The 25,297-nt window shown below is 41.4% G+C and overlaps 5 protein-coding genes across 8 annotated transcripts in view; 1 reads left to right on the top strand and 4 right to left on the bottom strand.

Moving 5' to 3' along the window:
* Nucleotides 1-1,391: 1,391 nt before the first annotated feature.
* On the bottom strand, nucleotides 1,392-8,338 carry LOC145451611 (large ribosomal subunit protein eL27-like). Of its 2 annotated transcripts, none has more exons than XM_080329813.1 (5): nucleotides 8,201-8,338; nucleotides 7,915-8,003; nucleotides 4,910-5,079; nucleotides 1,547-1,657; nucleotides 1,392-1,481 (listed from the first exon to the last, which is right to left on the bottom strand). In XM_080329813.1, exons 1-5 carry the CDS (start codon nucleotides 8,292-8,294, stop codon nucleotides 1,433-1,435), a joined length of 513 nt encoding a protein of 170 aa, XP_080185939.1. In that variant the 5' UTR covers nucleotides 8,295-8,338; the 3' UTR covers nucleotides 1,392-1,432. The 2 variants fall into 2 exon arrangements, with proteins under 2 accessions (XP_080185939.1, XP_080185940.1); XM_080329814.1 differs by lacking the exon at nucleotides 8,201-8,338 and adding an exon at nucleotides 8,101-8,161.
* Nucleotides 8,339-8,787: 449 nt separating this feature from the next.
* Nucleotides 8,788-11,928, bottom strand: LOC145451608 (mediator of RNA polymerase II transcription subunit 16-like). Of its 2 annotated transcripts, none has more exons than XM_080329809.1 (2): nucleotides 11,794-11,928; nucleotides 8,788-11,716 (listed from the first exon to the last, which is right to left on the bottom strand). In XM_080329809.1, the coding sequence occupies exon 2, from the start codon at nucleotides 11,670-11,672 to the stop codon at nucleotides 9,180-9,182; it is 2,493 nt and encodes an 830-aa protein (XP_080185935.1). In that variant the 5' UTR covers nucleotides 11,673-11,716; nucleotides 11,794-11,928; the 3' UTR covers nucleotides 8,788-9,179. The 2 variants fall into 2 exon arrangements, with proteins under 2 accessions (XP_080185935.1, XP_080185936.1); XM_080329810.1 differs by having other exon boundaries at nucleotides 11,780-11,910.
* A 177-nt stretch (nucleotides 11,929-12,105) lies between these two features.
* On the top strand, nucleotides 12,106-14,932 carry LOC145451609 (THO complex subunit 3-like). Its single transcript, XM_080329811.1, has 7 exons — nucleotides 12,106-12,279; nucleotides 12,429-12,585; nucleotides 12,818-12,945; nucleotides 13,005-13,081; nucleotides 13,141-13,302; nucleotides 14,515-14,632; nucleotides 14,694-14,932. The coding sequence occupies exons 1-7, from the start codon at nucleotides 12,106-12,108 to the stop codon at nucleotides 14,856-14,858; spliced, it is 981 nt and encodes a 326-aa protein (XP_080185937.1). The 3' UTR covers nucleotides 14,859-14,932.
* LOC145451610 (mitochondrial inner membrane protease ATP23 homolog) lies at nucleotides 14,625-18,770 on the bottom strand. The gene is made up of 4 exons (XM_080329812.1): nucleotides 18,411-18,770; nucleotides 17,872-18,036; nucleotides 16,466-16,624; nucleotides 14,625-15,156 (listed from the first exon to the last, which is right to left on the bottom strand). Exons 1-4 carry the CDS (start codon nucleotides 18,632-18,634, stop codon nucleotides 14,946-14,948), a joined length of 759 nt encoding a protein of 252 aa, XP_080185938.1. The 5' UTR covers nucleotides 18,635-18,770; the 3' UTR covers nucleotides 14,625-14,945.
* A 4,535-nt stretch (nucleotides 18,771-23,305) lies between these two features.
* LOC145452793 (protein mono-ADP-ribosyltransferase PARP14-like) overlaps nucleotides 23,306-25,297 on the bottom strand; it is a 36,855-nt gene continuing 34,863 nt past the window's right edge. For both annotated transcript variants that reach the window (XM_080330935.1, XM_080330936.1), the window contains exon 34: nucleotides 23,306-23,894. In XM_080330935.1, coding sequence (XP_080187061.1) covers nucleotides 23,611-23,894 — 284 coding nt within the window. In that variant the 3' untranslated portion in view covers nucleotides 23,306-23,610. The remainder of the gene's footprint in view (nucleotides 23,895-25,297) is intronic.

Genomic DNA, 25,297 nt, shown 5'->3' with positions numbered 1-25,297 from the left:
TTATGACGAATAATAGCCTGCTGGAGTAGCTTGTAGTCTGCGAACAACATTCTAGTTTTTAAAACTTTACGTTATTAGTACATCGCCATTCTGACTAACATGGGCGATGCCCACGGTTACCATAGAATAAGTAATCTTTTATTAAAGTATCGTAAAAATCGCGCCAAGCTTGGTGTACAGAAGTCAACCATTCTCATGGTTATGGGAATGCACTGTTTTTGTTATTTATTAAACAAAAAGATGTGGTGCTTATTGCCTCACGACCTTTTGCACCACGCACTGTGATTTGATATGAACTGCATTTTGATGTATTCATTTCCCATATACAATTTCATTCAATTTGCAAGTTTTTGCGAACTAAGTAGCTCTAATTCTAATCTAATTTGGAAAAAGCTTAGTAGCTCCAATTCTAATTCTAATCTAATTTGAAAAAAGCTGTGTAGTTCTAATTCTAATCTAATTCGGAAAAACCGTGTAGCTCTAATTCTAATCTAGTTTGAAAAAAACTGTGGAGCTCTAATTCTAATTCTAATCTAATTCAGAAAAGCTGCAAATTTTCTAGTTGTCCAAGTCTGCATCTCGCACTCATCGCGGCCCTATGGAGAGGAAATTACAATTTCTGTAATGATGCATGTCATATCACTGCTGTTCATCTTCTCAACGGTTGACAAACATCACCATCCTATCTAGATTTCGCATGCATTTCTGTATCTCGTTTCGCAGCTCGGCCGTTACGACAGTGATCCTGCTCTAAATCCAGGGTTGTAACAAATTACAAGGCTCCGAGTCACAAGTCAATCTCACCTTTCTAGTTTTGACTCGAGTCATTTTCAATTCACCACCGAGTCAAGTCATCGAGAAGGGATTCAAGTTCGAGTCATTGTGTTGACTGCTCAGTTTCCAGTTAAAGTTTTGTTAAACCCACTTTATAACTCTGTTTGGTGATATCGAATGGTTCGCATCTATAATATACAAATTTTCCTCACTTTTAACAGTTTCTGGTCGCGTTTTCAAGTACCGGTATCAATAGACGAAATCCCAATAGGGTGGTTACTTTGCTATACTTCGAAATTACCATGAAATGTCGGTATTAGCCGTCTGAGTCGAATCAATATACACATTGACTCGAGTCGAGTCATTTCCGCATTTGGAGAAAATGACTCGAGTCATCAGAAAATCGTGACTCGAGTCATTACAACCCTGTCTAAATCCTCCGAATTGTCGTCATATCTCACAGACCAATAATATTGTGCCTGTCGTAGTACGATTTCTGAAGACGCCATCCCCAAAAGGCTACTTTGAAATTACCCTCTCCCTGCAACAACACTGTAGCCCGTGGTTTATTCAAACACCAGTAACTCTACCACCGACCGCGCCACACCAGTCGTGAATATCAATGAATAACGTTTATTTAACTTCATGACGATGAAGCTTAGAATCGGAGTTTCTGGAAAAACCATTTGTTCTTGCCGGACTTGTATCTAAATTGAGGAAAACAACAGTTGAAAACAAATGATTTTGCAATCGACAGTTTCCGGGCACTCACCTATCCTCCAATTTGGATTTGACTTCGCGTCTTGCTTTACGCTTGCCGGCCGGGTCTCTAATGGCTTCCTTATTAACCACACTTTTGTTGATTGGGACATCAACCGAGTACCTGCAAATAGCAAATGAAGAAATAAATATCGAGCAATTAGCAACAGTGATAAAGTATACTGCTATAAGAGCGGAGTAGCCTATCACAAAAATCTCATACAGTAGCTACTGTTGCCGAAGGAGGCAATTTCCTGCCAGCCGGCCACATCTATAACATAGATTTGATTAGTGGCGGGTATTTTGTTACATAGCACAGTTGCCGTTTAAGTAGTTAGAATAACAAAGCTATCAAAAATGCACTAATAACGCACTGTTGTGCACAATGAATCCAGGCTCTTTGAAATCTATAATTGCACCGTCCTAATGAAAATCCCCTAAAATTCTACTAAACAGGGAAGTTTGTAACCTTGGACATTGGTTGACTGGTAGGAAACTATTCGCATAACAGCAATCGATAAGTAGACACTAGGGCTGTTCAAATAAAACTTTTTTTCCTGAAATTTGCTGGCTAGGTGATGAAATCGTTGGGTTGCCTTAAATAACGACGCACACCAAATCTGAATTCATTCCAACCCGTAGAAGCGGGTTTATTTGAGCTTTTTGATAATTCTTGGATTATCCACCGATCAAGGATAATCCCACAACTATGAAAAAAAAACTCCAATAACTCTGCTTCTTGGGGTTGGAATTAGGGTTAGTTCGGATATCAATAATTTTCACTATCCGGATAACGGATATATCCGTATATTTGGCATTTAGCTAACCGGTTAACCGGATAGTGAATCCTAAGTGAGATAATCGATTTCATGAGGTCTGCATGAAAAATGGATCGCAAAATCATTACACAGTGCAATTGCAGCCCCCTCCTTATAAAGCACACCACATCAATAGTGGCATCCTGTAGCCGGAACCGGAGTTTTGTAACAAAGAGTCCACAGTCCACACGTATAAAATGCTCTTTCTGCTTTCACAAAATGGGCTGAATTATAGTAAGCAAGGCTGAATATAGTAAGCAGCGCTTCCTTTTTGCCCATTCTTCTGTTTAGGTGTCCAGTACTGGAAGGACGAGTAGCTGATACTGGAATTGAGGCCGACATGATAGCTCGCTTTAATTCCTCCATGAGAAATTCACATGATCAGGCCCGTAGCCAGCCGAAAAATAAGGGGGGTGTTTTAAATAAAACGAGGTGGTTTCGATTTTTTTCCGAATTTAGTATCAGCGGAAATCAATTACGCTGGCACGCACGAACATGTTTCCAGAATGCGAACATTCGATATCATTTAGTTTTGCAATGTCACTCATTAATCACAATCGCTGATCATAATAATCTCAGCGGCATATTGTCACCAGGCCACCAAGAGATATGAGCCAACGCATGCCAGGCCCGAGACTATGGTTACGCCAGCGATGATATCGTTCTTACCATGCCTATTGCAGATGCGATTGTGCAGGCCAGAGATAATATCGTGAGCACCAAGCCAATGCAGATGCGATTATGTAGGCCAGTGATGGTATAATGTCCGCAGAGCCTATTGCAGATGTGATTCTGCCAGCGGAACTATAGGCTTGTTGAAGACTCGAAAAACCAGGCCAGCAACGATAGCCGAGTTTGCGGTAATCAATGACCTATTGGGGCGATTTTCTCAGCGGGAGATTGCGTCGCGCTACACAGTGCATTGACGTATCCCGCTACTTGGCGACACCCTTCTCGCTAATTGGCCGCGCGAAACACTGATAATGCGACTTATTGAAGCTTCCTAAAAGTTTAAAACACATTATTAATGATACCATTTTATCCGGGTAATCCAACCCTAGTTGGAAGTGAGTCAAATTTGTTTTGCATCGTTTTTTTGAAGACAACGCCACAATTTCATGGGGTTGGCAGAAAAATTTGAAAATTTCTTTTTTCATTTTTAGGTAAATTCAAAATGTACGAAATCCCTGATTACCGGTTGGAATGAATTCAAATGTGGTGTGCGTCGTTTTTCAAGGCAACATAACGATTGAATCACCTAGCCAGCAAGATTCAGGATTTTTTTTAACAGTACATAACATATAGGACGATCAGGGCACAATGGACAGAAACGCCATGGCGCTTAAGCTTATCACTGGTACTTTATCAGCAAAGAAGTACACTTGTTAAAATCAGAGAATTCCACTGAAATTGAATGCTATTGATGGCACCAGTTCCCACCGATTTTGTCTGGCGCACACCTACAAAACCGTCCGATATCACATTATCACACATCTACTTAATTTTTCCATGAGCATCGATTGTCCCGAAACTTGGCAAGAAAATTACATCAGAACTAGCCTTCAAATCAACAAAAAACATTGAATTCAATGTGGTGCATAATTCGAAATCCGATGAATAGGCCTAGTTTATGCAATAACAGTCATTGTGTAATTCCTATTACTGAAGTAACAGAACAGAACTTGAAATATCTCAATGATTCGATATAGATTTATCATGAATGAAACTCAGGGATCAAGTGATGAATCATTGAACACCAAGTTGTGACAACGGGCATTTTGCTGTTTTGACCCAAGTCGCCAAGAAAATAGCCTCCAGTTGGCGAGTGCATCATATTCATGAACATAGGAGAATGAACGACTCAAGCGTGCAACTCTCAAGTATGACCCTACTCGATCAAAATCATGACGAAGACAGTCTCCAATTCATTGACTTTCGCAAGAGATCTAGATACCCTTTTCGGCTGCGTTTTGAGTTACAAGCCGGTGTTTTCTAATTTCAATTGCGTCATCTTATAGAAATTGAGACAATCAACTCTGACCATATCAGATTCATTGCCCTGAAAAACGTTTCTAGCAACAATATTTTCCTCAGCTTAGCTAAGAGACAGAATAGATGCAATGCAGTATACTCTCATGAAGTGTAATGTATTACAGTTGCAACTATCGAACTGAAAATGAGTAATTGAACCATCAAATGAATCTAGGGTAATCTTATAGGATTTCTTCAAAACTTAACAACGATATATATGCATCATTCATCCAAATTGTTGCATTACACTACGTCCCAGCAATTGTCAAGACAAAAAACAAAGGTTGAAGAGCTCAATATTGCGTGTTTACGACAACAAAAATCACTGTATTTTTAGTCACTAATGTTTTCAGACTTCAAGGGGGTTCCAGTGCCCTGACCTGCTTATACTTATATTTTTGTAGTTTTTTATTAAAACCAGTTTGATTCAATTTTACAGTTTGGTCATCAGATTACCGGGCATCTGTGTATACTATCTAAAATTGAATAAATTTATACTAATTCACCATGAAGAGTTCAATACCCACCTTGTCGGCATCAAATGGTTGTAGTTGATAACCTTGACGAAGCTCTTGACCTTGGATCGCTTCTTGATCTTCTTCTTGGACATACTCCTGGTCACCTTTCGAGGGTAGCGGTCAATGCCAGCGACAAGGGCGTGTCCGTAGCTGCGGTCACTCGTACCTTCATCTTGGTTCTGAGGACAAATAATCATAATTATCATTCACGATTTACAAATACTAACTTGTTCAATATGTGGATATGATGGATCTTTGAGTGAGATCCTTGTACTCCAGAAACACCTACTGCTCAGTAGAGGATCACGAACATCGTTGCGTTGAGACAGAAACTCACAAAAAGGTTGTCTAATCAAGTTTTGCTGACAATTCAGGGTTATGCGCTGTCAGTCATTGCAATGGTTAATAGTGCTTATAACCATGGCAGTGGGGTAAACCCTTCTGAAAATAGTATTTAGAAAAGTCGACTCAATCAAGGGGACCAATATTTAAAATTGAATAAAACCGGTCGACATCAAATGCCCCTATCGCGCTAATTATAGCACCCACTGGCGTAGTCAGTGGCAGGGCAGAGCGCTATTGACGATGTGTATCGGATCTTTTGTAACCATGCGTGAATGTGTCAAGCAAAATTGACCAGTTCTGGAAATCAGGGCTCTTCAACCGGTATATCGTACACCAAAGAGTAGATTAAAATTGCAAAAGGGTGTGCCACTCAGATCGGGTGTACCAGATCCAGATTAAAATGGACCGATGACTAGTCAAGCTATCATAATAAATAGGCGAGTTTATGTATCAGAATATGTTGGCCGGGTGTGCAATATCGTAAAATGTTCATATTAGGCATACGCAGCTTGTAAATTTCATTTCTTTTGTAATGTCACTGAGAAAATGCTTCCTATCATTCAAACCAGGGATAGGCAACCAGCGGCTGTACAAGGAAATTTGTGATTTAATTAGAATGTGCTGGCGGCCGTCGACATGCAAATTCAAATTGACTACCGAATTCTCGAGATTTTAATTGACATTGAAATTCTCTACACGCGGATTCGATGCGATCTTAGTTTCAGATTTTAGTATATTAGCGACCTTTACAATCCGAGGACTACAGTACAGAAGCGAACAGCAGAGGAAAATGATAAGTCGCATGTAGATATACGATACTAATTCGGAATCGTGTGCTCTTCACGAAATAAATTTAGGTGATCCCATATATTTCTACTATACCGACAATCCTGATGGAAGGTCAAGAAATACCAGCATACAATAAATGATTAATATAACGATATGCCCACACGCAGATTCATCATCATTTATACCTTGACCTAAATTTCCATCAACTCTACCGGTGAATCTGATCACATGGGCTTACAAAGAATAAATATGTAATAATAATATGTGACACTGCTAATAACAATGACAAAATGTGTTCGTGAACCTGAAAAATATTCGCGCTTGGTGCGATCATTACTAATACCACTAGCTATTCATAATATTACCACACGCGGTTTTGATGCGTATTGTAGGCCGATATGGAAAATGGATTAGACCGCAGGGTTCACTGGAAATGGACAGTTTAACATGGTTATTTCGAGTCGAGTTCATTCATTACGACCGTGCCCTGGAATGCGGTCGTAGGCTACATAAGTAATCACAATCCGGCCGTGAGAATTGAAAAGGTTGGACACCCGGATTTCAACGTTGGTATTGGTCTTATTGGTTCTTTTGGAGTAGAAGATGATAGAATTGACATGTGTTCAGCTTGCAATATATGTCTATAAGCCTACTCATTCTGGAGGAAACCACTACGACAGCTCAGACATTTCGAATTGGTACTTCCTATGCTTATGAATAATTCAACATACCTGAACTTGAGAATCTTATTCACACTAGTCGCAAGCAGGATGACTTGGATTTTTCGTTTCAAATTCAGTAGTGAAATCTGTGCCCCGCTCAGTAGCGGCACTTATAATCCTGTTTGGAATCGGTGTCCTGTGCTCACACTATATTTATTTTTTAAATTATTTTTTATTAAATTACTTTACAATTAAATAGTATATTCATATTGAAATGAACCCGAATATTTTCGGCTGACACTCGTCAGGGGTAATCGTCAGCAACTAGTAGAGAATTGGAAAGAACATTGTATATCAACAATCGTATCACAAAATATGACGTCACCAGCATGAAATTTCGAATGAATAGTACATTGAACGCTCTCTCATTCGAAATTTCATGCTGGTGACGTCATATTTTGTGATACGATTGTTGATATACAATGTTCTTTCCAATTCTCTACTAGTTGCTGACGATTACCCCTGACGAGTGTCAGCCGAAAATATTCGGGTTCATTTCAATATGAATATACTATTTAATTGTATATTGAAGTTCTGTACCTCCAAGAAGCTCTTTAAATTACTTTAACTTGCAAAATCATCCTGCTCCCCTGATATATCAGGCAAAAAGGCCAGCGATTCCAATCAGGCTTATAATAAGTCTAATTGAATTGCAACCGAATATTAGCGTCAGAACAGTCATTTCAAAATGACTGGGTTTCGCGCTTTAAAAGTAGGGGGTTTCGACCCTCAAAACCCCTCTCTGGCTACACGCCAGCGTCTGCCGTCTGGTATGTTAATCTGATCACGTGGGCTATAGGATTAGATAAATATTTGACAGTAATATCTGGAACAAATAATAGCATCGACGAAATGAATTTTCCAGGTCAATTTTTATAATCAACTGTAATTGTCTTGATGTAGCACTGTCACACATGATCCAGAGTGGAATTGGAGGTGACGTCAAGCGCAACTTTCCATTAAATTCCCTAATTATTCAAGAAACCCTTCTGTCACACGCAACTTATAGGCGTTTGCCGAAAACAACCACTGTTTCCAGTCTGGCACACGATTGGTCTTAAATCAAAGGCTCATCGACATCGTTCAGCTTGCTATATGTAAAATAGACATGAAAAAACACTTGAAAAGTTCATAATTATAAGTATCGCAATCTCTTACTTTCACGATGATGGCTTTCCTGCCTGCGTATCTGCCTTGGAGGACTATCACCACCTTGTTCGGCTTCATAAATTTCCCCATGATGGAACCTGCCGAATAGAACCATATCATAAGTTGACATTTGCAGACAAAATTTCCCATCGTAAAAGTGATAAATTTCGGAAATCTACAATTCAAACCACTCACAGTCATATGTTTAAACGAACAAAACTCAATTACTCCTCAATACGGATACCGTGTTCACGATTACTATGGATGAATATCGAAATCATTCAAAACGCCATACCTCGACGGTGGATCCGCGAAAAAAGAGCGACTGCGTATGCAGGAAAATAAACGTGATATTGTCCGCTGCCTAGTGAGCAGCAACCTTCGTTCATAATTCTCGTTAGAGGGCAGCCATGATTGCGCCAACAAAACAGCTGATCTGTGACGTGTATGTAAATCCGCTGTTGGTTTGTTTCATTGTGCTCCTTGGCTTTGCTTGTACTACGGGACTAACGGGAGATATCTGAACTGCACTACATTGAAACACTAATATTTGAATTCTTTTTGCCTTATTCGGAGTATCACGGTTAAAAAATATCCTGATTTGCGACTTACTGAAACGACAAACATTGAATATACAATTACAATGGTCAATTGACAGAGTCTTTCGGTTTCCTGTCGCACATCATGGAATTATGTATGGAATATGTAATGTATATATATATCCAAGAACCAGTTTAGTTTCAAGTAATATCTGCATCGCTGCAATCACGATTTTTGATGAACGATGAATGCCAATCAACTTTATATAAATGAATCTGTGGTAAGTCTGCAACAGTCCTATTCCTCCTAATAGCTTTCTCATATCACCGCACAAGAGCAGAGCATCGTAAGAGAAAAAGTTTATTAAAACTATCACCGTAACCCATCTATTGCAATACATTAGCAGCAGCATGGGAGAAGTGTGTGCGATTGGCCCACAGCGGCCTAAATAATGGAAACTTAAAATATTATTCAAATAGTGGTAACACATAACCTAAAATGGTCGCTGATTCTGTAAAGCGAAAGTTTTAAACGAGCAGTTTGAAATACGGTCGACAAGACAACATAAAAATTGAAAACAGGATGGCAACTTCACAATCAAATGAAACGGGATTTACAAATTTTCCAGCAATTTCATTTATGACAGATTTGAATAAAATGCTTTGCACTCGTGAATACTTATCAGTACAAAAACAAACTGAAAAGCAAAGGTAGCCTACACGGGCACACGATGGTCATTTTTTTATCGCGTGCCCGTCTATATTCCAATTGCCTCCACATATGCAGGCGTCGTTAAATCTCTTCTCCCAAAATTCCAGCCCTGAACCTTGCGCGTGTCGCAGCACAGACGTAACGCCACACCTGCTACAAGTTTTCCACTGCGTCGCGGGAGAGACGCCCAGGTGAATACGGCGTAGATGATCGACTTTGGCTTTCGCTTCGACTGTGACGTGATTCGCGTTAATGTAGTTGTACGAGATTTGGGTCGGACGCGGCGTCCGTCCAAATTCAAATCGGAGTGGCCTTTTCAGTTTAATCCTCTGCAGAATACCGTTCGCCGGACTGATGACGTCGATGGACGGTACGATGATTTTATTAGACAGTGTCCTGCTGCTTTCGACAACAGAGTCCGGGAATGTGCCTTTGAAATCGGACGACGAAGTTATTCTTACCAACTCCGTCAAAGACTCAAAAACTACCGACAACCAATCGGGGTTCTCGTCCAAACTAAAAAACACAGGTGCGCACGCCGCCTTCAGAAGTTTCCACATTTGAATAATGACCAACAGCTCGCGTAAATTCTCCAAAAACTCATGATCTCTGAGCAATGACGCTCCTGGAACATTAGCGATTCCATGTTTTATTTGCGGTAACAGCGTTACAAGGTACAAAGCTATGTCCGAGACATACTGTATCAATTGCTGCAAAGACTGCAGCACCTTTTGGTCTGTATCTACGCTGAGTAAGAACCGGGCAATGTCAGTTTCGTACGATGAGGTGCAGGCTTCGCGGAGCTTATCAGCAGGGTCTTGCTCATCGTTTGAATTATGAGGTGGCTTTAACAACGATCGGAATACTACAGATATCGATGCGAACATGAGACGCAGGTGACAGTCGGTAGCTTCCGAAAATCGCGAAGATCTCTGATAAACCGACATTTCCAGCGAGTGCAATTTGAACGACATCAGCCGTAGAAAAACTTTGGAATTTGAACCAAGTTCGCAGCGCACTTGCTCGCATACGTGATTGGCGATGTTATGGTCGACGTGCAGCAATACATCCCATCTCTCTTGACCAGTCCACACGCAGAAACACATCAACTGCGCGAGGGAATGCACCGCCATTTGGTTGGACTTTGTCAGCCACGGAGGCACCTTAAACACGAGGACATTACCGCGGTTATCAAACACAGACAACGCACATGACATTGGAGACAATCGCGCGTGACTCACGGTAGATGTGAGTTCGTCCGAGCGCGAACGCTTTTTACCAATTTCGTGACTTTCCACGTTTGAGAGTACGTTTTCTGGAATTCTGTGAGAGAACATCTCAACCAGAGTGATTCTGTGCAAATATTTGATGACGTTGTCTGGAAAAACGATGCAGATGCCAAGAATATTCATTAAATTGATTTCAGATGCGATTTTCATTGACGAAGACGATAACGAGATTGTAGGCAGAGAGAGATGTAAAATCCGAGGCAGATCCTGCGCCGTCATAACTTTCTTCCACCTTTTTATCTTTTCTTCCATTACACTTTGAGAGACAAAAGCCCGGTGCAAATCCGGGGGCGCTTCTTTGTGTTCTTTATAAAGCCACGCTTCGATTGCGGAGCCGTTTGCGTGCGATACGCAAACGATTACATGGTCAGAGCTGGGGCGCGATACAAAATTTACGTGCGATATCTCCGTGTACGGACAGGAGACTTCTTTTGTAATGCAATCCATTGTGATGCTAGGCATGACGTCGACTTCAAAAGATAAACGCAGCGCGTCGTCATCGTAGCTAATGTTTACTGACCAGAACTGAACGGGTTGATGAATGTTGCCGTTAGAAGCCATCACAACGATATTGCCTTTACTGGTGAAAGCAATATCTGCGACTCGTAAATTTGTGAATACGTTTTTCAATTGCGTTTTTGCCGAAACTGGCTGTTCGATTTGAGTTAGACATTTGACCGCAAGAATTCCAGATGGAGTGACTACTACGTACCCTTCCATCGCCTGGCCACCTATTTGTGTTAGAGTAGGATATTGGTTTGTTTTCGATACCTTGTCTTTGGATTCCCCATCCCTCATATTACTCGGCTTGTCAGGGTTGAATTGCATATTCCGACCGACGCACAACCACGACACCGCGAGTATCACTTCACTGTGTAAATCAGAATTCAGAACCGGCTTTTCCTTCCAACAATTTGTTAAATTCTTCGAAGCACTCCACACTGCACATAATCCGTTGGATGTTCCGTACAACAATTTCATTCCAGTGTCGTTCCACTGCAAACAGGTCACTGAAGAATTCGCCAGTGGTATGTGCTGTGCGTTCCATGGCTGGTTTGGGTCGAGTATGCTTATGTGTCTTTCTATGAAACCATGAACTACCTTCTCCCATGTGTACGCAAGCAAATTGTTTCTTGACCAACACGAACAAATTCTTGAAGAATCCGAGTGTCCCGCTGAATGTAATACCTCTTTTTCTTGTGGCGATATGGAATAGACTAATTCCATGATTTAGTCTTCTTCTGATCACTAATGCGTTTGCAGAAAGACACCTACAATCGCAAGCAATGCAATATCAATAAGCAACAAACAAAATTTCACTATAGATAACTAACCTAATTTTGCATACCTTATCTGCCAGCTAGCGGATTGTTTTGCAGTTTTGCAGATTAGGTCATCGATTTGTTCCCGAAAGCCACAGAAGTTGAAAAGGGTAATGTTCGAAACCCGCAGTTATTATCAAATCCTTTATATGAAATTGAATCGACAAAATATTCTGACTTGGATTCCTTATTATCGAAATAAAACATCGGTCATGCTCTGATGACACTAAAGCGGGGACTCCCCTACAATTTCTTGCACTATTCTGTTTTCACGTGAGGAAAATAATATTTAGCGAAGTTTTCTTCGTAAATTTGTCTCACTAGGAAACTTGTTAAATATGGATGAGGTATTGAAATTACAGCAGCATTTCAAACAGAACAGTCGCCAGAAAGAGTACGGGGCACATTCGGCGAAGGTGCATTCAGTGGCCTGGAATTGCGATGGCAGAAAGCTTGCCTCTGGGTCCTTTGACCAAACTGCAAATGTCTTCTGCCTCGATAAGGATAGATTGGTACGTAGTTTTTCATACGTCATTTGTAGCACACCAATTTGGTCATCACATTCGATTGAATTGCTCAAACCAAACGTCTGCTACTCCTAGTAATATTCTGATCTCGGATCATAACACAGTTGAAGAGCGATCTAATATTTCATTTTTAGTCGAGAGAACAGTCATACAAAGGTCACACCGACAGTGTTGACCAACTATGCTGGCATCCGAATCACCCAGACTTGTTTGCGACTGCATCTGGGGACAAAACAGTCAGGACGTGGGACTCTCGTAGTGGCAAATGTGCCGCAACAATGCAGACCAAAGGTACGAATTAGCTTATGGTTGCAACTTGCAAGGTATCAATCTTGTATTTTTGACATTGAAAATTGCAAGACGTATCTCTTCGTTACACACATGATTGTTAATAGTGGTACAAGCTTTTTCTGTAGGCTTTGTAGATGGATGTAATGTGGCAGTTGTGTCACTCAGAGATTGATCCTATCTTTCCATTTGGCAATTTGTAAAACCACCACTTTTTCCATCACCCCTACTTCAGGAGAGAATATAAACATATGCTGGAGCCCGAACGGACGGACGATTGCAGTTGGAAATAAAGAAGACCTTGTAACTTTCTTTGACACCAAAACCTGGAAAGCCAAAGCACAGGAACAATTTAAAGTCGAAGTATGATTGAGTTTTATGTCACTAAAACATAGCACAATGCAATCAATCCGCTCCTGCAGGTAAATGAAATATCATGGAACAATTCGAACGACTTATTTTTTCTGACGACGGGTCTAGGAACTGTGAACATTCTAAGGTTCGTAGTCATTGATATTATTATTCCATCTGTGTTTAAGGCAGCAAAGCGCTTATCAGTTTTCCAGAGCTCAACCAGATACAATCATTGACGGGACACACCGCCAATTGCATATGCATCGAATTTGATCCGTCCGGGCGATACTTTGCTACGGGAAGTGCAGACGCCTTGGTGAATTTGTGGGACGTCACTGAGCTTGTGTGTGTCAGGACGTTTTCGAGGTGGGTGTCCGTCAGTTGATGCTCCTATCAGGAACAGCATTCTGGCTTCGAGTAGTCTTCTAATATTCGGTGGCCGCAGAGGTGATCAGTAACGCTGTACTACTTTTTCAGAGTACTCTAGTAGTTTTTGCATACTTGCTCTCAAGTGCTTTCAGACTACTTCCACTTCTACTTGTGAGCTTTTCACACAAAACAAATTGCCATCGCAAAGTGAAAACTAGTTTTGTATTATTTTTGTAAGTTAAATTCTCACATTCCCTGGGCCAAATGCCCTTTGTATGATGGTGGCAGAGTATATTTTTGGAAATTGGTGGAGTCGTCAGTCATTTTTTGTTGTATAGAGAACGTGCGTTTTTGGAAGTAACCTATTTTCTTTCGAGTATTGACTGTTTACTTTTCACAACTTGGGTTTTGTAGAATGGCAGTTTACGAAGTTCGCATGTCACTTTTATGATTGAAATCATATCTCACAAAATGTATGTTTTCAAGAATTCCATTGTGCGTTAGTCACTAATATGCATCCCACTATTTGGGAAGTAGCCTACATCCAATTTAGTGCAACCCCTCGGCCAAATCTACTTTTGGGAAATTGCCTTTCCTACTTCCAAGTAGTTTTGGAGTGTTGTGAAAATCATGCTTTTGCATTTCAATTACGTAGTAATTAATGGCAATTCTGTTTTATATAATAATAGTAACCAGAGGTGGTAAAAGTCGGCGTTACTACGCGGGTAGAAATCACAATAACTAGTTTCCGTGGCTACTTTCCGTCGAGTTGACCTTTGTTTTAGTCGAGCCGTCTTGGTCTTCCTTTTTTAGCCATGTTAATTAAATATATCTCACTGGATGTTTTAACATTTTGCCCCCGTGTACCTCAAAATCCCCCACTACGGGGTGATATAAAATCCCCCACTACGGGGTGATATAGCCCACGTTGGGAGCCACTGGTTCAACAGAATTGGGTAATAAGTTTGAGGAAGTAGATTTGGCTGTGGTGTTTATCTGGATTGGCTAAGTAGCTAGGGCTTCCAGAATGGCAAGATTAGTGTTCTTGACTATCATAAAATATAGGTACAGACTTTGAAAATATACCGATGAAGAAGTTAAATAGTTTTACCTTAAACTGTCAAGCAGAAGTGTGGTGGTGGTAAATGACCGTGAATATACATAACACCACTGTACATAATTTATCAACTTCATTTTCTGTTTATATAGACTCGACTGGCCGGTAAGAACTCTCAGCTTCAGCCACGACGGTCATCTTCTAGCTTCTGCCTCAGAAGACCACTTCATCGACATATCAAGCGTACACACTGGTAAAAAGATTTGCGAGGTAACACAGTAATATTTTCGCCTTGAACGGATTGATTAGAATGAGCAATTTCGCCCGACAGGTGAAATGCGAATCGCCCACGTTCACAGTAGCTTGGCATCCGAAGCACCACTTGCTTGCATTCGCTTGTGACGACAAGGAAAAGTACAAGCATGATAGAGATGCCGGCACCGTCAAGCTTTTCGGTTTGCCCAATGAATCGAGTACTTCGTCGGAGAAAAAATGAAGAATCTGCGGCGTATTCTCCACTGCCTTTTTCAACTTTTTATACTTCTGAAGAATAAATCTTTTTCATTCATGCGTAAGGTGTGGGTCAAACGTCGTATCGATTTCTTGACAAATAAGCCTTGTGGGAGAGCTTGGCTTGCGTCTCGTCGTAAGGCAATCGGTCGTGCGGGCTGTGGTCGTTGAAGCACGTGGGAAAAACCTGTCTGATGAGGTTTTCAGTTTTTGGCATGTCCCACGTCGGATTTTTGTGAAGGAACATCTGCACAGCTTTCTCTAGGACGCAGGTCTGGAAACCCCTACAGCGGAAGAACTTCATTACACAAGCAAGCCCGTAAGGGTGCATAATAATCAATCTGTTGGAAACTGTAATCATACTACAGTAAATGGCATGAAAGAGGTAGGCTTACTCAATTAAAGGTAACATTGTACATTTCTACTCATCTAAGCAGAGATTACCAAGAAATGTCAAAACTACTCCAAGTGTAAGCGGAAAACAAGGAATGAGAAGCACTCTGGTGGGGTATTTCAACAAGTACATTTATTCGGGGGGGGTTGCATTGTTTTAGCAGCTAAGCGAATGTGGCCACTTTCGAAATTGCAAGAAGCATCTTCCTGACTAATGACAATGCAAATAGTTAGCAATTTGTCAAAAACACATTCGGCTGCAGTGATACGAGTTCTTATGGTTTTTATAATAATTTCATTCATGACAGTGGTGCAAACATCCTAAAACTACTTTCTACTTTACAAAATTCAAAGTTTCATAAGTAAATAGTTTTGCCTAAATAACTTGAGTAGAAATGGAAGTACCGTAGCCTAAAAAAAGAACTGCTCGAGTGCGTTAAGTACTACTTGAGTACTGCAAAAAAGTAGAAGTTCTTTGTTACTAACCGACTCCAGACATAATACATGGACTGGACATGTATAGTAGGGCTCTTCAAAAATGACTTTTTTTCTCAAATCCTACTGGCTACTTGATAAAATTGTTAGGTTACCTAATTTAAGCCTTCACACCAAATTTGGTTCAATTCCAACCACTAGCCGCATTGCTACAGGAGAAGAAAGTTTCGATTTATTATATAAAAATAAATATTAAAAAAATTGAAAATTTTCTGTTCTCCCCATGAATGTGTTACGTTGTCTATAGGAACGATGTTCACCAAATTTGGTTCAATTTCAACCAGTGGAAGCGGAGTTATTGCCGTCAAAAAATTTTGTGTTTAAATAAAATAGTATTTACTGTGACCGATTCTTTGTTCATTTATTATAGTTGTGCTCACCATAAATACTATTTTATTCAAATCAAAATTTTTCGACGGCAATAACTTCGCTTCCACTGGTTGGAATTGAACCAAATTTGGTGAACATCGTTTCTATAGACAACCTAACACTTTCATGGGGTGAACAGAAAATTTTCAAATTTTTTGTTATTTATTTTTATATAATAAATAGAAACTTTCTTCTCCTGTAGCAATGCGGCTAGAGGTTGGAATTGAACCAAATTTGGCGTGTAGGCTTAAATTAGGTAACCTAACAATTTTATCAAGTAGCCAGTGCGATTTGAGAAAAAAAGTCATTTTTGAAGAGCCCTAATGTATAGCTTACCTTCTACTTGATGCCAGTTGGACTTTGTTCAAACGCTGCCCGTCTGCAGTACACTGTCCGCTCAGGGCGGCTGCTCTTATTGCGATACACATGTCATGAGCGGGATTAGACGCATCTACGTTGGCCCGGCAGTGATCAAAAGCTTCAATCATGCTGTGACTAAAACCAACATATATAAAGTTCTGAAGGACATGTTAAAGGGGCACTGCGCTCTAAAAATGATGTGGTCTCAAATTGAAGGTAAAAACGAACAAAAATTTTTGGCCCCAGCCATTTCCTTCAGAACGCCACCGTAATTGAGCTGCAATTTATTGAAATTTCTACAAGACCAGCTGCCGCGGTTGCTTAACCCGTTACATGGCACGATATCTTCACCGTCGCACTTGCTCGACGCGATTAGGCAGTCACGCAGAGAACGAATTTTAGATAGTTGTCAGTCGATGTTATGAAGGAAATGTGTCTAAGTTTCGTTCTCTGCGTGACTGCCTTATCGCGTCGAGCAAGTGCGACGGTGAAGACATCGTGCCATGTAACGGGTTAAGCAGCCGCGGCAGCTGGTCTTGTAGAAATTTCAATAAATTGCAGCTCCATTACGGTGGCGTTCTGAAGGAAATGGCCGCGGCCAAAAATTTTTGTTCGTTTTTACCTTCAATTTGAGACCACATCATTTTTAGAGCGCAGTGCCCCTTTAAGATATTGGCCGTCTCCGAGGGCCAGGCATATTTTACAAGACCAATTTAATGTCCTGGCATTCTTAAATGAATGCAAAAAATCTTCAATTTGAAATACACGTTACTCAACTCCGAATATGATACATTTTATGTTACAAAAATACCAGTTGAGTAGTATATTCATATTGAAATGAAGCCAAATATTTTCGGCTGACAATCATCAAGGGTTATCGTCAGCAACTAGTAGAGGATTGGAAATATTTTTGTTTCCGCATATATTCTTCAATAGGTTAAAAACTTGATTTAAAAACGGCACAGCATTGAGTTTAATAAAAATAGTCTTTGACGCAGTATCAATTGTGAGATGCTAAGAAAGGGATATTAAGTCTAAAGTCACATCACAATTTCGATCTGTTAAGTTATCAACAATCAAACCTCAAAGGCTTTTGCAGGTCACATGAAGTCAGCGGCAAAAAATATACAACAACAGGCTACATATGATGACGGGTACCAAGGACGGGAATCAGAAACACTCAATAATAGCATAAGGTACGTTGCAGTTTGCAGTGAATCAGTATAATCAATCATAAATGATTCCAATCTGATTCATAACTTGGGACCTAGAGGTCCTGTTTGAAATGGACAATGGCAATTCCCAAGTCAGCATCAGGAAGTAAGACCAATGGAACACAATTTCTTTCATACAATTATTGTTTTCAAATTCTTTGTAGCCACCTTAATGTCGTCTGCATTAGTCTCCGCATGTTCTTGAGTCTGGCATTGGCAAATGTTTCTTGGCAAATTTCAATCTGATTCCTTTCATGATTGAATGAACCCAAAAGACCACTTTCGTCTCCACATGATTTCACCACCACATGAGAATTTACATCGACAACACATCTGAGAATACAAAAAGCTATAGGCTAAACCATTCGATTTCCCACTACAACGGAATTCTGTCAATAATATCACATTACTCCACTGATATTGACATTTTTACCTACGATATTTGTTATACGAAAGCCCCTGCATTGGTCAGATTTACAAAGTAGGCTACTTCTAGCTTTTGGAGCCGGGACTAAAGTAAGCATGAAAGGCAAACTAGGCTATGCCTACTTGACTTCTAAATCGCCTGTTGGGCCACAGAGTCTGCTCCGTCACACGAGAAAGTTCCCTTCACGCAAGATTTATTTCAAAAAAGATGAGCGATATCCCACCCGGGAGTCAGGACTCAGGACCATAACATAGATATGCAATGACAAACATCCACTTACCCACTATCAGCCAATGCCTGTATAAGCAGGGAGAAGTGTGGATTTCGCCATTCGTTCTCGAAAGCGTCGTGTATCGTAGCCCAAACCTTCTCATAGTCGAGTTGTTCTTTTGTTTTTCCTCTGTGGCCGAGGAAGAGACTTTTGATGATCGATCGCTTTTCCGAGCTTGATTTGGCAACATAATCGGACAGATCAACAGCAGGAGCGTTGTTGGTGTCAGACATGACCCCTCTACGATGTGCGCACAATTTGTGCTAGGCCCTGAGCTATATCCTAGTGCACATCGAACTGTACGCAAAATCACTCAAATTACGAGTGAGTTATTGAGATGATAAATATATAACATAAATCTACAGTTGAATGACTTTGGTACACACTGCACAGCACAAGCGCACATCTAGCCCTAAGTGACTTTGATCTAGCCTACAGGGTTGGTTCGATTGGTTTGAAATAAGGTCAGATTTGTTTGAAATGAGGTCAGTCTCATGTTTGAAATGAGGATAGTCATGTCAGAAATAAGGATAGTCATGTTTGAAATAAGGATAGTCGCTATATTCACTATAAAGTCAGTTGCAGTACCAGGCACGATATCCCAGTGGTAACCCAGTCCGAACACATCCCAGACATGATGTCCGAACACGCCCCAGACACGATGCCCTAGCGTCAACACAGTCCTAACACACCCCAGACATGATGTCCGATTGGCAGCACAGGCCGAACACACCCCAGACATGATGTCTGAACACGCGCCAGACACGATGTCCGAGTGTCAATACAGGCCGGACTTCGAACACGCCCCAGACACGATGTCCGATTGGCAGCACAGGCCAAACACACCCCAGACATGATGTCTGAACACGCGCCAGACACGATGTCCGAGTGTCAATACAGGCCTAACACGCCAAAGACACCATGTCTGAATGGCAACACAGACCGAACGCGCCCCAGACACGATGTCCGAGTGTCAACTCAGATCCGAACACAACCTAGACACCATGTCTGAATGGCAACACAGACCGAACGCGCGCCCAGACACGATGTCCGAGTGTCAACTCAGATCCGAACACAACCTAGATACCATGTTTGAATGGCCAAACATGCCGCAGACACGATGTCCGATTGGCAGCACAGGCCGAACACACCCCAGACATGATGTCCAAACACGCCCCAGACACGATGTCCGGGTATCAACACAGACCGAACACGCCCCAGACACCATGTTTGAATGGCAATATCACAGACCGAACACGCAGGTAGTTATCGGGCAATTCCCTGCACAGACAACCGATGTTCCCACCACTACCTCTCCAAATCTCCTGAAATTTGGTACACGCACAGATGAGCTAATTCAAAACAGGATGAACTTTATTTTATGAAAATTGGACTTGGGGGTCAAAAGCTACGTCACTTTGAAAATTGACAATTTTCTGCTCATTTCGGGTCTGCACTTTCAGGTTTTATCAATGCAATATTCAAGAAGGTGTAGCTGGATGTTAGACGACAGTTGAGATACGGCACTTGGATTTATCTGAAGCTTGTCTGATCGTCTATATTTCCAAGTAAAATTTAATGCCCTGTAGGTTAGGGCCAAAGGTTAAATTGAGGGGGAATTTGGTCAATGGTCTAAAATCAGTCAGGCGTTACACGATTTAGACTGCGGATTGCTCAAAAACATATTAAAATATTTTGGAAAATAGGATCTTAAATGAAAGTTTGCTTCAAGGAGACTTCGTTCATAGCTGTTTGATTTTGGCTATTAGACTGTAAAGTGATGAAATTGCAGTTTCAAGAGCACACTTCATTTGCACATGGAAATGCAGCAGTAGTAGGGTGCGTTCGGACATCGAGTCTGGGGTGTGTGTGGACATCATGTCTGGGATGTGTTCCGACATCATGTCTTGGGTGTGTTCGGACTGTGTTGCCATTGAAACGTAGTGTCTGGGGTGAGTTCGGACTGTTTTGCCCCACGGACATCGTGTCTGGGGTGGGTTCAGACAGTTTTGCAACTCGGACATCATGCCGAGGGTGTGTTCGGAATGTGTTGCCATTCGGACATCGTGTCTAGGGCGTGTGCGGACATCATGTCAGGGGTGTGTTGCTACTCGGGCATCGTGTCTGGGGAGGGGGAGCTCGGACATCATGCCTGGAGTGTGTTAGGATTGTGTTGTCAATTGGACATCGTGTCTGGATATTTTTGTGCTGCGCCAGATATGCCTCAGACCTGACATCTGCGCACAATTCTTATCCAGACATGCTCCGGAACTGATGCCTGCGTACTAAATACCTTCAAACATTGTCCGAAACGGATATCTGCTCACTTAGTGGACACATACATACGTCAGACGTGATACCCGCGTACTAAACGACGCGTGACCTATATATGACCTCTTTATTTGCGGTTTTTGCTTATATCTGCGAGAGCTGGGTATATTCACAGTAGTGATAGCTGAGTATATCCACATCCACAGTAGTGATAGCTGAGTATATATCCACAGCTATCACTACTCTGGATATACTCACCTCAACTATCACAGATATCACTACTGCGGATGTGGAAATACTCGGCTATCGCTACAGTTGATATACTCAGCTATCGCAGATATAAACAAAAACCGCAAATATAGAGGTCATAGGTCAAACGTCGTTTAGGACGCGGGCATCACGTCCGACGCATGTCTATGTCTATTAAGGGCGCAGATATCCGGTTCGGACCATGCCTGGGGGTATTTAGCACACAGGTATCAGCTCCGGAGCATGTCCGGATAAAAATAGTGCGCAGATATCAGGTCTGAGGTGTTCGGATTGTTTTGCAACTCGGACATCGTGTCTTGGGGGTGTTCAGATATTATGTCTTGGGTGTGTTCGGACTGTTTCGCAACGCGGACATCGTATCTGGGGGGAATTCTGATTGTGCTGTCACTCGGACATCGCGTCTGGAAGGTGTTCGGACATCATGCCTGTGGTGTGTCCGGACTGTGTTGTTACTCAGACATCGTGTCTGGGATATGTTTGTGATGCGCCAAACATGCCTCAGACCTGATATCTGCTACTATTTTAATCTGGACAGTGGACATGCGTCGTAGCTCCTACCTGCGCACCAAATACCCCCAGGCATATTCCGAATCTGATATCTGCGGGCTTAAGGGACACATACATGCGTCAGACGTGATACCCGCGTCCTAAACGACATTTGACCAATATATGACCTCTATATTTGCGGTTTTTGCTGATATCTGCGATTGCTGGGTATATCTACAGCAGTGACAGCTGAGTATATCCACATCCACAGTAGTGATATCAGTGATAGCTGAGTATATCCACAGTAGTGATAGCATGTAGATGTACTCAGCTATCACTACTGTAAATTTGGATATACTCAGCTACCACTACTGTGGATATACCTAGCTATCGCAGATATCAGCAAAAACGCGTCGTTTAGGACGCGGGCATCACGTCTGACGCATGTCTGTGTCCAGATATCCGTTTCGGACAATGCCTGAAGGTATTTAGTGGGCAGGCATCAGCTCCGGAGCACGTCTGGATAAAAATAGTGCGCAGATATCAGGTCTGAGGCATGTCTGGCGCAGCACAAACATATCCCAGACACCATGTCCGATTGACAACACAATCCTAACACACTCCAGGCATGATGTCCGAACCCACCCCCCTCCCCACCCCCCCGCCCAGACACGATGCCCGAGTGGCAACATAGTCCTAACACACCCCTGACATGATGTCCGAACACGCCCTAGACACGATGTCCGAATGGCAACACATTCCGAACACACCCTCGGCCCGATGTCCGAGTTGCAAAACTGTCCGAACCCACCCCAGACACGATGTCGAGGGGCAAAACAGTCCGAACTCACCCCAGACACTACGTTTCAATGGCAACACAGTCCGAATACACCCAAGACATGATGTCGGAACACATCCCAGACATGATGTCCACACACACCCCAGACTCGATGTCCGAACGCACCCTACTATTACTGCATTTCCATGTGCAAATGAAGTGTGCTCTTGAAACTGCAATTTCATCACTTTACAGTCTAATAGCCAAAATCAAACAGCTATGAACGAAGTCTCCTTGAAGCAAACTTTCATTTAAGATCCTATTTTCCAAAATATTTTATTATGTTTTTGAGCAATCCGCAGTCTAAATCGTGTAACGCCTGACTGATTTTAGACCATTGACCAAATTCCCCCTCAATTTAACCTTTGACCCTAACCTACAGGGCATTAAATTTTACTTGGAAATATAGACGATCAGACAAGTTTCAGATAAAACCAAGTGCCGTATCTCAACTGTCGTCTAACATCTAGCTACACCTTCTTGAATATTGCATTGATAAAACCTGAAAGTGCAGACCCGAAATGAGCAGAAAATTGTCAATTTTCAAAGTGACATAACTTTTGACCCCCAAATCCAATTTTCATAAAATAAAGTTCATCCTGTTTGGAATTAGCTCATCTGTGCGTGTACCAAATTTCAGGAGATTTGAAGAGGTAGTGGTGGGAACATCGGTTGTCTGTGCAGGGAATTGCCCATCTATACTTCTACAGTCGATATTTTTCAACGATACTTCGACAATTCATCAAAGCTTGCAAATAAGGATTCTTGGATATTGTGGTGCAACGTAAAAACTATCCAAGTCCAAGAATGTCCACTTTCGTGCACAAGATATTGGGAGTCCTGTTTCAGAAAAACTTGCCGATTAAAATCCAGAATCTTGATCATGTACGTGGATGGTGCAGCTATCCGCTATTCACAGAACATACACACCTTCCCTTTTCGCCAAATTGTGGGTGAATGTTTTTTCTGCTCTCGTGAATATGAAGCGTCGATCTGAGATATGTGTGAGATACTATTCCTCGAGCTTGCACGACGCATGTCTATTTTGTGATCAAGAGATTTATTGCAAAAACTTCAAAATGAAAACATAATTCAATTAGGCAGAAAGTCAAGTGTACCGACGACTACAGAATTCTGTTTCATCCACAAGGATGAGAAATTATGATGAGCTCAAGGACATGCTGTAGTGTACTGTACATGATTCGCCTAGCAACTGATGTCAGTGTGAAAGGATACTACAAAATAACTCTAGTCTAGTTTCAGCACCAACTTTGGTACGTCAGCGAAGGCATATATGTCAACAGTTGAACAGGCAATGACAAAATGTACCAACAGCAAGTAAGCCTACTTGTAAGTAATAACGTAAGCGGGATACGCGGAAGCGTCCTTGAAAATCACAAAGATCTGTGGATTGGCAAGGTTGTCTACGACGCTGTCATAAATATCGTTTGCGGTCGAGCTCGTTTGTTTTGGAGGTGGAGCCATAACATTTTGATTCCCGACACAAAATTCACCGGTAACGACATCACTGAGGAGCATTCTCTTTTCTCCAGCTTGGTTCGGCGGCGAGTAGCGGTGAGAATAGGCAGGGTCCACAGCAAAATAGACTCCTCGACCATATACAGTAGCTGGAAAAATGCGTGAATTCAAGAAAGCTTATATAACCCAGATATTGCATAACCAGCACAAGAGTACAAAGATCTCGTAAAACTGGTAGCCAGGGCTAGGCACTCTGCACGCCGGGATAGCTTGGAGAGTGGAAATAGCGATGCTGAAATGATAACTTTGTGGTTGCTATGCATCTGCATTGCACAAGCACCACGATGATCCAACAATGAACCAACTCCTCTTCTTCAGGAGTTACTTAAATTTTCAATCAATCCAAATAGTACACATGAGCAGAGGTGGTCAAAGTTGCCAGAGTGGTACTCCAGTAGAGGAAGTGACGTCATTAATTTTCACTCAATTACAAGTGAATGCAGTAATTTCAAAGACATTTCAAAACCACATCAAGCGGAAGTAGAATCTCAAAATCAAAAAGCTTCAAAAAGTAGAATTGGTCGCAGTTTTTTATAACAGCTGTGGCACAATACAGCAGACTGATCATGAAGTCTTTAATGAAGGATTAGATCATATTGCATTTAACCTTCTACTCATTGAAAAACAAAAACGGTGTTTCATTTGATCCGAGGATCATAAACAAACGTCTGAAAACGTGACATGGATTGTCGCCATGAATCACAATCTAACCCGAGACGATGTTGAACAAAATCTAACAAAAAGGTCAGATCATGTCAAGTGATCCAAGCCATATCCCCCACCATCTCGAGCCGACATGAAAATTGGCATGATTACAGAGCTTTGTTTTCTGATTTCAGAAAAACAAATTTTGTGAAAATCGGTCGAGCACAACCGAAGATGTGGCCATTCAAAAATTGCAGTTTTTGTGATCGCTCAAGCGGAAAAAATGTCCGAAATTTACACATGTAATTGAAATTTGCTATATTTTGGTCAAATTGAGGTTGTTGAGGGTGAAACTTCCACACTTGGTCATTTACATCCTACTTGATACTTTGCCCCCTTCTTTGACACCTGGGGTTGCATAGTCTGACCTTTAACCCCGTGAATCTGTTAATGTCTTCAAAAATCACTCATGTGTGACGTCATATTTAATTGCAAATATCTTTTGGCTGAGAGGTGATGTCATCAAGTGTTAGGTGTCATTGGAAAGCTCTTGACAAGGACTTTCAAAATCAACAATAACTTTCCTCGCTAAAGAATCATTATATTAGAAAAATTTGTTGTAAAAAAGTGTTGAAAAAATATTTGTATTTTGAAATGTTATTACAATTTTACTTTTACAGGCTGCACGGTATTGGATTAAGACTTATGTTTGTAGTATGGATACTTGTAGTATAGGCTCTGTTTTGGAAGCTGTTTGTCACATAAAGGCCTACCGATATCAAAAGCAAAAATTAGTGTCACTGGATGATCTAAATGATGAAGAACGAGAGCTTCTGAAAATCCGGGT

The sequence above is a fragment of the Botryllus schlosseri genome, chromosome 12 (assembly GCF_051294905.1).
Source record: "Botryllus schlosseri isolate E-star chromosome 12, Bs_hap1, whole genome shotgun sequence".
NCBI lineage: Eukaryota > Metazoa > Chordata > Ascidiacea > Stolidobranchia > Styelidae > Botryllus > Botryllus schlosseri.
Note: the sequence above shows the minus strand (reverse complement) of the source record. Positions and strands in the feature narration are given on the sequence as shown.